The sequence below is a fragment of the Nicotiana attenuata genome, unplaced genomic scaffold (genome assembly GCF_001879085.1).
Source record: "Nicotiana attenuata strain UT unplaced genomic scaffold, NIATTr2, whole genome shotgun sequence".
In the NCBI taxonomy this organism is placed as follows: Eukaryota; Viridiplantae; Streptophyta; class Magnoliopsida; order Solanales; family Solanaceae; genus Nicotiana; species Nicotiana attenuata.
The window spans coordinates 160,310-174,276 of record NW_017671558.1 but is presented as its reverse complement, the minus strand read 5'-3'; the positions used below and the strand labels follow the sequence as shown (position 1 = coordinate 174,276).

The 13,967-nt window shown below is 39.6% G+C and overlaps 2 protein-coding genes across 2 annotated transcripts; both read left to right on the top strand.

The window, feature by feature from the left end:
• The first annotated feature begins 1,541 nt into the window (after window positions 1-1,541).
• LOC109208979 lies at window positions 1,542-2,809 on the top strand. Its single transcript, XM_019372144.1, has 3 exons — window positions 1,542-1,639; window positions 1,728-1,954; window positions 2,073-2,809. The coding sequence occupies exons 1-3, from the start codon at window positions 1,542-1,544 to the stop codon at window positions 2,807-2,809; spliced, it is 1,062 nt and encodes a 353-aa protein (XP_019227689.1).
• Window positions 2,810-5,671: 2,862 nt separating this feature from the next.
• Window positions 5,672-12,616, top strand: LOC109208978. Its single transcript, XM_019372143.1, has 2 exons — window positions 5,672-6,976; window positions 12,273-12,616. Exon 1 carries the CDS (start codon window positions 5,843-5,845, stop codon window positions 6,947-6,949), a length of 1,107 nt encoding a protein of 368 aa, XP_019227688.1. The 5' UTR covers window positions 5,672-5,842; the 3' UTR covers window positions 6,950-6,976; window positions 12,273-12,616.
• The last annotated feature ends 1,351 nt before the right edge of the window (window positions 12,617-13,967 follow it).

Here is a 13,967-nt window from a genome sequence, read left to right as displayed (position 1 = left end):
TACTTCCACAGCTTAATCAGAGGAAGAAGAAGGAAATTGTACATCCACAAAATCAAAAATGAAGAAGGTGAGTGGTTTCAGGGTGATGAAAATATTGGGAAGCCTGCCTGTGACTACTTTCAAAACCTGTTCACAGATCCTGGCTCAGTTATTAGAGAAGACTTGCTGTCCATTATTCCAACCATGATAACTAGTGATGACAATGCCATACTCACCAGAGACCCATCTATGTTAGAGCTCAAGGACATTGTATTCTCCATGAATCCTACTAGTGCAGCAGGACCTGATGGTATGAATGGGAAGTTTTACCAAACCTGCTGGGAAGTGATCAAGGAAGACTTACTCAAGGTGGTGCTAGCATTTTTTAGAGGCAGTCCAATGCCCAGATATATGACCAATGCATGCCTTGTTCTCCTGCCCAAAGTTGAATTCCCTAACAGTCTCACAGAATTTAGGCCAATCAGTCTCAGCAATTTCATCAACAAGATCATTTCCAAGGTTATCTGTTCAAGACTTGGCCCTATCCTTCCAAAGATAATCTCTGCAAATCAATCAGGCTTTGTTAAGGGCAGAAACATCTCTGAAAACATTATGCTTACACAAGAAATAGTGCATGGTATCAAGAAGCCAATTGTGGGATCAAATGTGGTCATCAAGCTTGACATGGCTAAAGCTTATGACAGAGTCTCCTGGAGTTTTACCTGCATTATGCTCAGGAGAATGGGCTTCAGTGAAATGATCATTAACATGATCTGGAGAACAATGTCCAATAACTGGTATTCAGTCATAGTTAATGGCACCAGATGTGGTTTTTTCCAATCTACAAGAGGACTCAAACAGGGTGATCCACTTGCTCCTTCCCTATTCATCATAGGAGCTGAACTCCTATCCAGAATGCTCAACTTGCTGAATTATGATCAGCTATTTCATGGATTCTATATGGAGAAAAGGGGACCTCAAATTAACCACTTAAGCTTTGCTGATGATATCATCATTTTTACTTCTGGCAGAAGAACATCCCTGAGGAAAATCATGTGGATTCTTAGCAACTATGAGAGCACAGCTGGCCAACTCATTAATAGGCACAAGAGTCATTTCATGACTGCTCCATGTGCTCTGCCAAGTGCAGTCAGAAGAATTCAAAGGGAGACAGGCTTCTCTGGGAAAGATTCACCTCTCACATACCTAGGATGCCCTCTGTACACAGGCAGAAGCAGAATTATGCACTTCAATGGCCTTATCTCTAAGGTGCTAGGAAGAATCAAAGGCTGGCATGGCAAAATGCTTTCCTATGGAGGCAGGGCAACCTTGATCAAATATGACCTCCAATCCTTACCAATTCATCTCCTCTCAGCTGTGTCCCCTCCTAAGACTGTCATGAAGCAAATTGAAAGGTTGACAACCAACTTTTTCTAGGGAATGGATAAGGACAAACACAAGTATCACTGGGCATCATAGTTCAAACTATCCTTCCCTCCAAATGAAGGTGGTGAGGGTTTCAGAACCATTCAAGACTCATGTAAAGCCATGGAATTCAAGCAATGGTGGCAATTCAGAACAGCAAACTCTCTTTGGAGTTCATTCCTAAAGGCAAAGTACTGTCAAAGATCAAATCCAATATCCAAGAAATGGCATTCAGGCCAGTCACAAGCATGGAAAAGAATGATGTTCAACAAGAAAGAAGCAGAAAAAGTAATCTAATGGAGGCTCCACAATGGGAAATGCAGTTTCTGGTGGGACAATTGGCTTGGCTCTGGGCCACTTGCATTCAGCAGAACTGAAGGGGGCAGACCTGGTAACACATCAGTGTCCAATTTCTGGAATGAAGGTCAATGGGATCTCCAAAAGCTCAATGGAACTGCACCAGCTCATAAAATATCAGAGATCATGCAGACAGCTATATATTACAACCCTGATCTCCCTGATAAACCTATCTGGACTCCTACTGTCAGGGGTAAGTTCACATGTACCTCTGCATGGGATCTCATCAGAAAAAAAAACCACCCAGCTTCACAAATAGGAGGATCTGGCATAAAAAATTCCCTTTAAGTGGTCCTTTTGTTTGTGGAGAGCCCTTAGAAACAAACTCCCAACTGATGATAGAGTGCAAATCTTCTGTGGTCCAACTGTCACCAGGTGTGTATGCTGCTCTATGCATGCTTTGGAAATAGTGGAACACCTCTTCAGTTCTGGGAACTTTGCTAGGATCATATGGAAAAAATATGGGGGTCATGTGGGCATCCAAACTGAGAACTTGCCTTTGAGGTTGCTCCTTATGAAGTGGTGGATGACGAAGGCCTGTAATGCTGTGCAAAAGCTCATTCTAGATACCCTCCCCATCATCATCTGTTGGAATTTGTGGAAAAATAGATGTAGTTCCAAGTATGGAGCAAAAAACACCTCCCTAACTAGGGTCCTTTACTCCACCAACTCAGACATTAACCTACTCCTAAGGTCCAATTTCCCTGTCATCCAATGGCCTTTCAACTGGGGGGAACTCTACTCCTTCATTGAAAACGTTCAGCATCACACTACCATAACTCAAGTCAAATGGACTAAACCAGACAAGGGCTTTATAAAGATCAATTCAGATGGAAGTGCTATGACAAATCCTGGAAAGATTGGAGGAGGTGTCATTATTAGAGATCAACAGAGCTACTTCATTCATGCAATGGCCTTCCCTTTGGGAGAGGGTACCAACAATTATGCTGAAATTGAAGCAGCCAGGATAGGAGTTCAATGGTGTTTGGACAATGGAATTCCCAGAGTTCATTTAGAAGCAGATTTTGCACTACTTGACAGAGGATAATGATTCTCCATGGGTTTTGAAAGAAAAGATTTCCCACCTAAGGCTTCTGTGCTCTCAATTTGAGGGGTTCAAAGCTTCTCATGTATATAGAGAAGCAAACTGCCCTGCTGATTCCCTCTCAAAACTTAGCCATGACCTCAACACTCTAACAATTTCACCACTGCTTCCTCTCTCCCACCCCACATCAGAGGCCAAGTTCTCCATGACCAATTGGGTACCCCAGCTTTCAAGCACAAGAAAACCAACATGCTGATAGTATCCTCTCAAAATGCAAGCTCTTCTTCAACATCTAATGGCTATGGTTGAAACATCATCAAAGAAAGGGTCCCAATTATCAGTCCAAATGAAATACCTCATGTACCAGTTGTGGAATCAGTCAGCCCAGATTTATCTACTAATTCTGTGTGCTTTTTTGCAGGTTCCCTTCTCTTATGAACCTTACATTGCTTTGTGGTTGTTTCAGGGTATGGTATTAGCACATGTGCTCATCCTCCTGAAACAACAACATAGGTCTAGTATAGAACATAAAGGAAAGGAAAGCTCTCAGTATCCAAAACCTCATCACCAAAGTAGTCAAAGGACTGATGCAGGTCATAGAGAGAAGCAAAACCCACAAGGCATAGAACTCACTCTTCAATATGCCTTTTTTCTAGCATTGGCCTTCTGTATACTGTGGAATGATCTTTGCCTCAACAAAGATCACATCACACATACATACCTTCATAAGAAAACACCTCCCTTCTACACCATATATCACAACAGACACCAGATGATCACCAACAACACAAAAAACTCTTCCAAAAAATTGAGAAACACCTGAAAGAAATGCAACCCACACCCCTCAGATGTACACCTACCCAGGCACCTTTTACCCTTATCATCAATGCTTCTAGAACCCACAAGAAGCTAGGAGCACCTCCCTTATCTTGGCACCCCAACCATGCACAATCCCCTAAACCTGTTAAACACAACAGCCTCACAAAACTGGGCAGAAATGCTCTGTTTTTCACTAACACTGTTTTCTGTTTTGCAGGTACTCTTTCCCTTGCTTGTGTCACTCAATTGATATGGTTTTTGGGAGTGGTATTAGCACTTCTAGTGTTCATTCTCCTGGAACCATACTAACTGACACACCAACATCAACCCCTCAGGAACATCACCACACAAAGGCAACAGAAAATGCAGAAAGCAGCAGTTTTACCTGAAGGCTATCTCATTCCATTCTACTATTTTACACTCCATCCCCAGCCCAAACAACCATACCAACCAAACTGTTTTCATCATTGCTGCAGAAATCCAAATGCCTGCAGTAATGCCTTTTCAATTCAGTTTCAATTCCACAATATGAGTAACACCTATAAAGCCGATTGCAGTCCACACAAGAACCTGCAATCAGCTTTCTCTCATAAATCAGGGATCATCAAAGCTCCCCTGCCCCCAGACTCATCTCCAGTTGACACAAGAACCTGGAGATTGAGCTCCCTTTCACTAACATGTTTGTTAATTTTTGCAGGTTTTCTGAGCAGACTTGGACAGTTTATGTGCTTACAGTTAGTGGTATTAGCTTCTATGAAGCTCATTCTGCTGAAAGTACATAAATTGCTCCAAGTCTCTCACATCAGCTTCAACCTTGTTCCATTCAATAGCTCATCTGGGATGTCTTCAATACCTTCAGTGCTCAGTCAACAACAATTTCAAATATGCTGCTTCATGCTGGCTTTGAAGCAGCAACACTCACAGTACTTGGACACAATGCAGCTGCAGCATCTACAGCAGGAAAACAATAGGGAAACAAACCTAATCATCCTGCATTCTCCTCAGCAACTTCCACCAGCAAAGCTCAATCATGACAGGTCCTTCTCTATCAGACAGAACTCAGTTGAAGGCCACAGGCATCCATGTGAAGGAAGACAATGTTCACTCCCTTCTGTCACCTTCAGCAAGCAACACCACTTCTCATCTATTGGGAACCTTTTGCTTGCTATCTTCACCTTAGCTTTCTCTGTAATAGATGTCAAAGCAAGGATGAAGATAGCATCTCCTAACATCACAAGTTTTTTGCATTTCTCCTTAGGGATTTCCTAAATCTATTGTAGAGGTAGATTGGTTTGTATATGGAAGTCAATCTTCCAACTCAACAACTTGGTAGCATTAGGTTTACATGTGCATTTTTTTATAGTTGACCTAGGTTTACTTCATTCTGTTTTTGTATATCCAATTGACTATCATAATGTGATAAGTCAATTGGATCATCAGCATAGGTCTAACTCACCACAGTTCTCAGGATTATTTGGTCACTATATGTTTATGAGCAGGTGCCTTTGTACCATTTCTTGGAGGTCAGGTCTATGCCCCCCTCCTATGTTGTACTTTTATTTATTATATATAAAAATCAGCCCTAGGCACAATTCCTAGTGGATTCAACAAAAAAAAAAATCAAAAGCATTATGGCATTTTGTCATTCGTCATATTTGCTATATCAGTGCTTGTAAAATTCGTGTATTATATTTTTTTTGTACTGGTTAGTTATAAGGAGTTTAATAGGTACAAATTGGCTAGGTTAGTATCTCTAATACATAGGAACAAATCTTAGTTGGGGTGTCAAAATAGAAATTGGTACCAAATTTAAGGATTGAACTAATAAACGAGACAACACGCGTATAAATGAATTAATTCTTTTAGAGACAAAAGTTGAAAATGGAGCAACTCTTTTTGTTGGTATTTGTTTTTCAATGATACGTAAAAATGTCAAATTTATCGAGATATTTTGTTAATATTGTCCTAATGATTTATTACCCAATCAATTGGGAGAAAAATTACTGTGTTTTAAGACTGAACTGAAAACGAGACAACACTATTTGTCGATATTGGTTTTTCTATCCTTCATAAAGATATCAAATTTCTTGAGATTCTTTGTTAGTATTTGTCATAATGAGCCATCCATCTGAGATACAATAACTTGAGTTAATTTATGAAGTGAGAGAAAACTCTCCCTTGTTGTTATCAAAGAGTCCATAGCCAGTGCAATTTCCGATGAGCAATCTCATCATCAACTCTGATGGGGCGCCACCTCATCACATACCCCCAAAAACCCCCGACATTCCTATTGATTGCCACCGTGAGAAACAAACAACACCTTCCCCATCTTTCAAAGACAAACTATTGGCCACGGATTTAATAGAAGAAACTATCCAAACAAGCCCAGAAATCACCTACTCTACTACACCGTTATTCTACCACCAAAATGAAGAAACTAACCAAACGGACCTAATGCTAGAAGATACCCTTCCCTCCAGTGTAAGTAAGCAAATTTCAACCATTTCCTTAACAAAAGGAATAAAGAAAATTACCCTGACAGTGGAGGATAGGAATAGAATGTACACTCCATGGAAATTTTCAGTGATTATTAAATTGCTAGGCAAAAGAATTCCACACCAATATCTAAAAGAAAAAATCACCCATCTATGGAAACCCACTGAAATTTTTCCCCTAACAGACCTAGGCCATGATTTTTTCATTGTCAAATTCTCCAAGGAAGAAAATATGATCACAGCCCTCCACAGTGGTCCATGGTTTATCAACGGATACTTTTTGTCAACAAGGCAATGGGAACCAAATTTTGTGGCAGGGAAGGCTAAGCAAATTCATACAGCTATATGGGTCCGTCTGCCCCAACTACCCACTGAATTTTATGACGGATTGATCTTGAAAAAAATTGGTAATTCTATAGGAAAATTACTAAAAATTGATGCATGCACCAGCTCCACTCTTAGAGGCCGCTATGCACGACTTTGTGTGGAACTTCCACTAGATCAACCGGTCCAACAGAGTATCCTAGTTGGATCCCATCTCCAACAACTAGTCTATGAAGGAGTTAACTTCCTATGCAAAAACTGTGGCTACCTTGGACATACAGCTACCTCATGCACGATTACCACATCAAAAATTACAAAACTACAAGATCCCACAGCCCAGGAACGAGGTAAAGAAGTACAAAGCCCAGATATTGCCACACCACCTGAAGAGCAGTGGCAAGTGGTGTCTTTTTCACCAGGCGGAGAAACCCAAGAATACAAGACCCTGTCGAAGGCAAGCAAAAAAATTCCCCGGAAAAATCCAAAGTACCAAGTAACAGTATAGACGTTAAAATTTATGATGCAGCTACTGGTAAGTTTCTTAACTCCCAAAAATTAGTTTACAAAGCATTAAATGATTTCAATTCTTCTAATATTAATGTCTCAAAAATCACTAAAAAGGGTAACACTCCTACAAAAAAGGAAGGGAATTTAATGCATGCCTATAATGAGGATGTTTTAATGCCAACCTACAATAAATTTGATTCCCTTAACACCTTTGATTGTTCAAATTCCTCCACTGAAACCCCAAAAAATTCCCCCTCGTTCGATCAAGCTCTGTCGTTATGTCCAAAGTTATCAGTGGACCCCAATAATCAAACCACTACCATGGTGACAAGTGGCATATCCAAGCCATGCACTCTCAACCCAAATCCACTTGCCAACCCCAAAACCCCTTCCTTCACGCATACTACTTCCTCTCTCTCTCAACCTCTAGAAGACGAACTACACTTAGCATTAGACGATGGCCAAATGGCAACACCAAACTATCCACCAATCACTAATGCTCCTCCCCCTCAATCTCCCATCTCCCTATTGCATGCAAAATCTAACACTACTGATATGCAATCATTAGAACTAGATTTGCACTCCACTCACAACAATATATCTCATCCTCTACCTCACTCCAATCAGTCACAGTTTTCTCCATCTTCTCCTTCGTCCAAACTCAACCCGATTGATAGTGGCCAACTTTCCACCTTTTCCTCCTCAGATTCCATTCCATCCACCCACATATGTCTCCCAACCTCCGAACCCTCATCAAGATCCCCAAATGTGGATCGAGCAGGGTCTCTTAGGCCATGCAGTGACCTTTCCAATGATCATCAATGGCTAAGAGGTTTGGATTGTCCTCCAAAATCCGACCTTCCTAGCCCAGTTAACATCGGAGGGCATGGCACTAGCTATGGGGAATTACATCAACCATATGTGGCTAGCCAATGTCATGGACCCCCTAGCCCCAGACATTGCTCCGGCACTGCTACACAACATGCAAGCCCAATGGAATTTATCACACCACTTCAACCCACTCAACAACATGGAGTTGTTGTACCACATCCCCTTCTTCACTCCAGTCGAGCATGTCAACAACAACCTAGTCTTCTACCCTTGACAACCAATTCCCCAGTATCACCCAATACCCATGGATATTCACCACCAACAGCCACCTCCATTCGATCAAGAGCAGGACGACCCAGAGATGCCAGAAGAACCAATAGAGGAGGTAATAGCTCCACCGGTCAGGGGATCGTTCACCGAGATTTCAAGCCTTAGAGAAGCAACTCTAATGCTCTTTCAAGAAATGGAAGACAAAAAGCATGTTCTACGGTGCCCAGTGGCACTCTTCAAATGTTCAATCGACATTCGCCCACCCATTCTTCAAGCAACGGGGAATTTTGCAGCGGTCCTGAGTCCCTCTCTAAGGCAGACAAACTATCTCCTTCACCAAGGAGTAGGGAACACTCACCACAACCCAATGAATAGCCCAATGATCCTAGTAGTATGGAACATTCGTGGGGAAAACAACGATGAGTTCAAAAGGAACTTTCGAGAACTTCTGAACACGCACAATCCGGGCATGGTGGCCCTGCTAGAGACAAAGATGACAGACCACACACCTCTCAAAGATGAATTCCTCTTCACTGATATGGTAGAAGTTCCTGCCATAGGCCATGCAGGGGGTATTGTGATCCTATGGTTTGGGAACTTAGTTTCCCTAAACCTTGTTAGCCGCTCTCACCAAGAGATACATGCTATGCTTCAGGTATCTCCCATCCAACCCCCCCTATCTTATTAGTATTTTATATGCTAGTACTTGTCTGAATATGCGGAAAGTTATTTGGAACAACCTTTGTGATATAGCGGATAACTATCATGGACCTTGGTTAGTCGGAGGCGATTTCAACGAAATTTTATCCCAAAATGATAAATGGGGTGGTCAACCTCTCAACTCAAATAGGGCTGCTCAGTTTTGGTCTTGTCTAAATTATTGTAATTTATTAGATCTTGTTTTTAAAGGGGCTAAATACACTTGGACCAACTGTCGTATTAACTCAGGTGATCTAATTTTAGAACGACTAGATAGATATCTCGCTAACACTCTTTGAATCAACCAATTCCCAAATGCCCTCATCACTCACCTACCTAGAACTCACTCGGATCATGCTCCTCTTCTTCTCCAATTTAAAGGAAAAGAAGCTCCCCGTAAGGAAAAATTATTTAGACTAGAGACTTATTGGTGTCAACATATGGACTTTGAAAAAATAGTCAAAGACTCGTGGCATAATAGACAACTCCCCGAAGCCACAGAATTTTTTCAACACAATGTCACTCTTTGGGCAAAAAATACTTTTGGAGACACTAATAAAAAGAAAAAAAGAATCCTAGCAAGACTGCAAGAAATTCAATCTTCCACAAATTACCCTTATAGTCAATTCCTACATCTCCTTGAAAAGGATCTAATCACTGAGTATAATACCTTGCTTAAAATTGAGGAAGACTATTCGAAAATACGTTCCCGTTTAAACTGGCTAAATGACGGGGACGCTAATACAAAATTCTTCCATCTAAGTGTCATCAATCATAGAAGAAAAAATTCTATCTCCTTCTTTAAAGATATGGATGGTAATTGGATCCATGATCCAATCCAAATTTTAGCTCACACATCCCAATTTTTCCAAAAGGCTTTCCGAACAGAACACATAGATACCCCTATAAAGAATATTCTAAGTTCACAAACATCCTTTAACGATATAGACCTATCCTCATTGGACTACCCACTGCGCGACTATGAAGTCAACCGTGCAATCTTTTCATTCAAACCCTTTAAGGCCCCTGGACCGGATGGCATTCATCCGTTCTTTTATCAAAAATATTGGCATATTGTCAGAAATCAAGTCCTTTCCTTTTGCCACAAAATTTTTAATGATTTGTCCATCCCCACCACACTCAATTCAACTTATATCTGTCTCATCCCAAAATTTTAAAATGCAAACAGTCTTAACAACTTCCGACCTATCGGCCTCTGTAACACCATCTACAAGGTAGTTACTAAGATTATCGTTAATAGAATCAAACCATTCCTGGACAAATTAATTGGTCCTTGTCAATCTAGCTTCCTCAAGGGCAGGAGAACTTGCGATAATGCCATCATGATCCAAGAAATCACGAACCATTTCCAAAAAATTAGAGGCCAAAAAGTAAAGTTCTCCTAAAAATTGACTTGGAAAAAGCCTTTGATCGTCTTGAATGGTCGTTCATTTACAGGGCTTTAATCTTCTTCAAATTCCCCCCTCGTATCACAAAACTTATCATGAGCTGTGTTAGCACCTCCAGAATTGCCATCCTAGTAAACGGCTCAAAAACAGAATTTTTTTACCCCTCGAGGGGAATTCGCCAAGGCGATCCAATGTCTCCATACCTCTTTATCCTATGCATGGAACTATTGTCAAAATACATCAATCACCAGGTCAACATTGGTCTCTGGGATCCCATTAAATTGAATCCCACTAGCCCCCATCTCTCATCTATTTTATGCCGATGACCTAACCCTCGCTGCTAATGCTAATACAAAGTCAATCCACACAATCAAGCAGAGCCTTAATTTCTTTTCCAATCAACAAAGCTAAATCAAAAATCATCTTTTCACAAAACTGTGACGCTCATACGAAAAATCTTTTTGCCAATATTCTGGACATCCAACCCAGTGATAACTTTGGAAAATATTTAGGTTTTCCAATTCTCATTCAGAAACCTAAAGCATCTGATGCTCGCTACATTATTGACCACATGAACACAAAACTTGCAGGTTGGAAAACCAACTTCCTTTCCATTGCAGGAAGAACAACCCTAGCTAGATCAACTCTTAATGCCATTCCGAACCATGTAATGCAATATATCATGCTCCCTGCAACCACTCTAAAGCAAATTGATAAAATCCAAAGGGATTTTATTTAGGGCACCACCTCTCAAAAATGGAAAATGCACTATATCAAATGGTCCACTATTATCCAACCAAAAAAGGCAGGGGGTCTGGGCCTCAGGAAAGCAGCAGATAAAAACATAGTTTCCCTAGCTAGTCTCTCCTGACGTTTGTTTAACAACCCATGCTCCCTATGGGCATACACCCTTATTGCAAAATATAGCCATAGAAGAAACCCTAACACTAATTCTTTTATCTGGAATAATATCATAACAGGCTGGAAAATCTGTAGCCAAGGTCTACATTAGATAGTAGGCCCGGGCAACATTAACTGTTGGACCTCTGCGTGGATTCCAGGACTCCCACCCTTAAGCTCAATCATCCAAGGTCCATTGAATCACACTGACCTAACTCTCAAAGTCAAAGACCTTTGGGATTCTAACTCTTGGAATCTCACAAAACTATCCTATACTCTACCCATGGATATTCAAAACAAAATACAATCCATCAATCTGAACTCCCTAACCAATACTAGGGATATACCCACTTGGGCGCACACCTCTAATGGTATTTTTTCCTCTAGCTCTGTTTATAAATTACTCTCTACGCCTCTTCCCAACTCCTTTAAATTCCACTGGATTTGGAAACTTAATACACTCCACAAAATAAAATATTTTCTATAGCAATGCGCTTACAATCGCCTTCCTACTCTAACCTATTTGCACCAACTAGGACTACACGTTGATGCACTCTATCCCATATGTAGAATAGTGGAGGAGTCACCTATCCACATTTTCTTTGAATGCCACATAGCCACCAAATTCTGGAGCGACGCTCAACTCAACCTTCCTCAATTCAATCAATACCCTAACCACTGGCTCCATACATTAAGGGATTTATACAACAACGTAGACCAATGGGACATATGGGACATGTTCTTTCCCTTTGCTATATGGTCCCTATGGCTAAATCGTAATAACAACTCTTTCAATAAAAAGTACAACCAACTCCCCATGAAAACAGTCCTCATACGATGCAAAGAGTTCATCTACTGTACTAACTCCCCAGGCCATGTTCCTCCTTCTATCACCATCTCTATTAAATGGATACCTCCAACAAACCACTCCTTTAAGCTGAATATTGATGGGGCATTCAAAGGAAAATATAGAAAAGGAGGCTATGGAGGGGTATTCAGGAATGGCCAAGGGGACTGGGTTTTGGGGTATAAAAATTCTGCTATAGCCTACACCCCTGCATATATGGAACTCTTAGCCCTCAAAACTGGGCTTCAACTAGCCTGGGATAAAAAGTTGGTTGACATTGAAATTGAAACTGATGCAACAGATGTCATTTCCCTACTTAATAATGATACTTGTTCTATTTACACTAATTTGATTATTGAGTGCAGGTCACTACTGAGGAAATTGCAGAATCCGCCGATCCGGCATAGCTTCAGAGAAGGGAACAAAGTAGCGCACTTTTTGGCAAATGATGGATACAAACAACCAGTTAGCTCCACCCCCCATCTGATGGAACGACCTCCTTACTCCATTTTGCAAATCCTCGAAAAAGACAAGACTGGAGGCACTTATAGTAGGACTTTATCTACGGATGTAATTTCCAAACTAGTAGAATTTGGAAATCCTTTTGTAAATGGCTCTACTAATATCGGCAGTACGGTAGAACAATCTATGATTGTGCCCAATAGGGCCTCCTATCCCTGTAATAGTACTAGTTAAGTTTTAATAATAAATTCCGTATTTCCATCAAAAAAAAAAAAAACCATCCATCTGATCCATTGGGAGAAAACTTTTTTGTGTTTTAAGCAAAAAACTAATAAACGAGATAACACGTGACATAGATAAACAATACAAATAAACCGACTCTTTTGAAGATAAAAACTTAGAAATTTGAATAACTCTTTTTGTTAGGTATATTAGTTTTTCTATTCTACATAAAAATATTTTTTGGCAGATCGATCAAATGTGCTAAAACCCCAAAATACTTAGCTTTCTCGAGATATTTTATTAATATTTATTATGATGAGCCGTCCACCCGAGCCATTACGAGAAATATTTTTTTTTTAAGATTCATACTATATTATGAGTAGGAAGCCTTAAGTCTAAAATCAAAAGAACAAAATGTCCATTAAAATTTGATGACCATTTCGCCCTTCAACAAGATATTATTCGTATAATGTTTTCGTACAAAAATATAATTATATTATAATAAATGCGACTCTATTAGATATAGTCATACACCTCGAGGGAAGTTTATAAGAGGTCTCATTAATTTACTGGAGGCTGTTGAATAATTTACCTTAATTCTATATAAAGATGGTTTTAGAAATTGTTACAAAAATCGTAGAGAAAAATGCGGTGCTTAAGAAAATGGGTCAATACCATCCTGTAAGTATGACTTAATTTTTTTTCATTTTTACTATATATATGTGTTTCATGTGCAAAGAAATAAAGTTGTAGCTTAGATATTTGAATAGTAAACAACTCAAACAAATACTTTTGGAATATGTATACAATTAAATTTGATTTTTTATATAACTTTATTAATAACTTGCACGAGATATGCACGTGCAATGCACGTGTCCATAAATTAGTTAAACTAAAAAAATTAGAGAACATGTGATCTAGAAGAACATTATAAATGAACTAACTCTTTTAAAGATAAAATTTAAAAAAACAACTCTTTTTAGTCGAATATTAGTTCTTATATCCAACATAAAAACATCAAATTTCTCGAAATTGCTTGTTAATATCTGTCATAATGAGTCGTCAACCCGATCTATTGGGAGAAAAATTATTGTATTTTTAAGAACTGAACTAAAGGACAATGCAACACGTAATCAAGATAAACATTATGAAGGAATCAACTATTTGAAAGACAAAATTTAAAAATAAAACAGCTCTTTTGTGGGATATTAATTCTTTTATCCTTTATAAAACCATTAGATTTTTTGAGATATTTGTTAGTATCTTTCATAATAAGCCGTCTACCCACTATGATGTAAACTCACACAGCAGTGATCCCGAATCGATTTTCTTTTTGTTGCGGGATAAATCTGACAACCAATTGATGGCTACTAGCC

Excerpts from the sequence above, each read along its gene's own strand:
- LOC109208979 (XM_019372144.1), top strand. The coding sequence starts at position 1,542 with ATGGTGGCAATTCAGAACAGCAAACTCTCTTTGGAGTTCATTCCTAAA. Across the intron at positions 1,640-1,727 it reads ATCCAAGAAATGGCATTCAG|TTTCTGGTGGGACAATTGGC; the intron begins GCCAGTCACAAG and ends TGGGAAATGCAG. Across the intron at positions 1,955-2,072 it reads CTGGACTCCTACTGTCAGGG|CCCTTAGAAACAAACTCCCA; the intron begins GTAAGTTCACAT and ends GTTTGTGGAGAG.
- LOC109208978 (XM_019372143.1), top strand. The coding sequence starts at position 5,843 with ATGAGCAATCTCATCATCAACTCTGATGGGGCGCCACCTCATCACATA.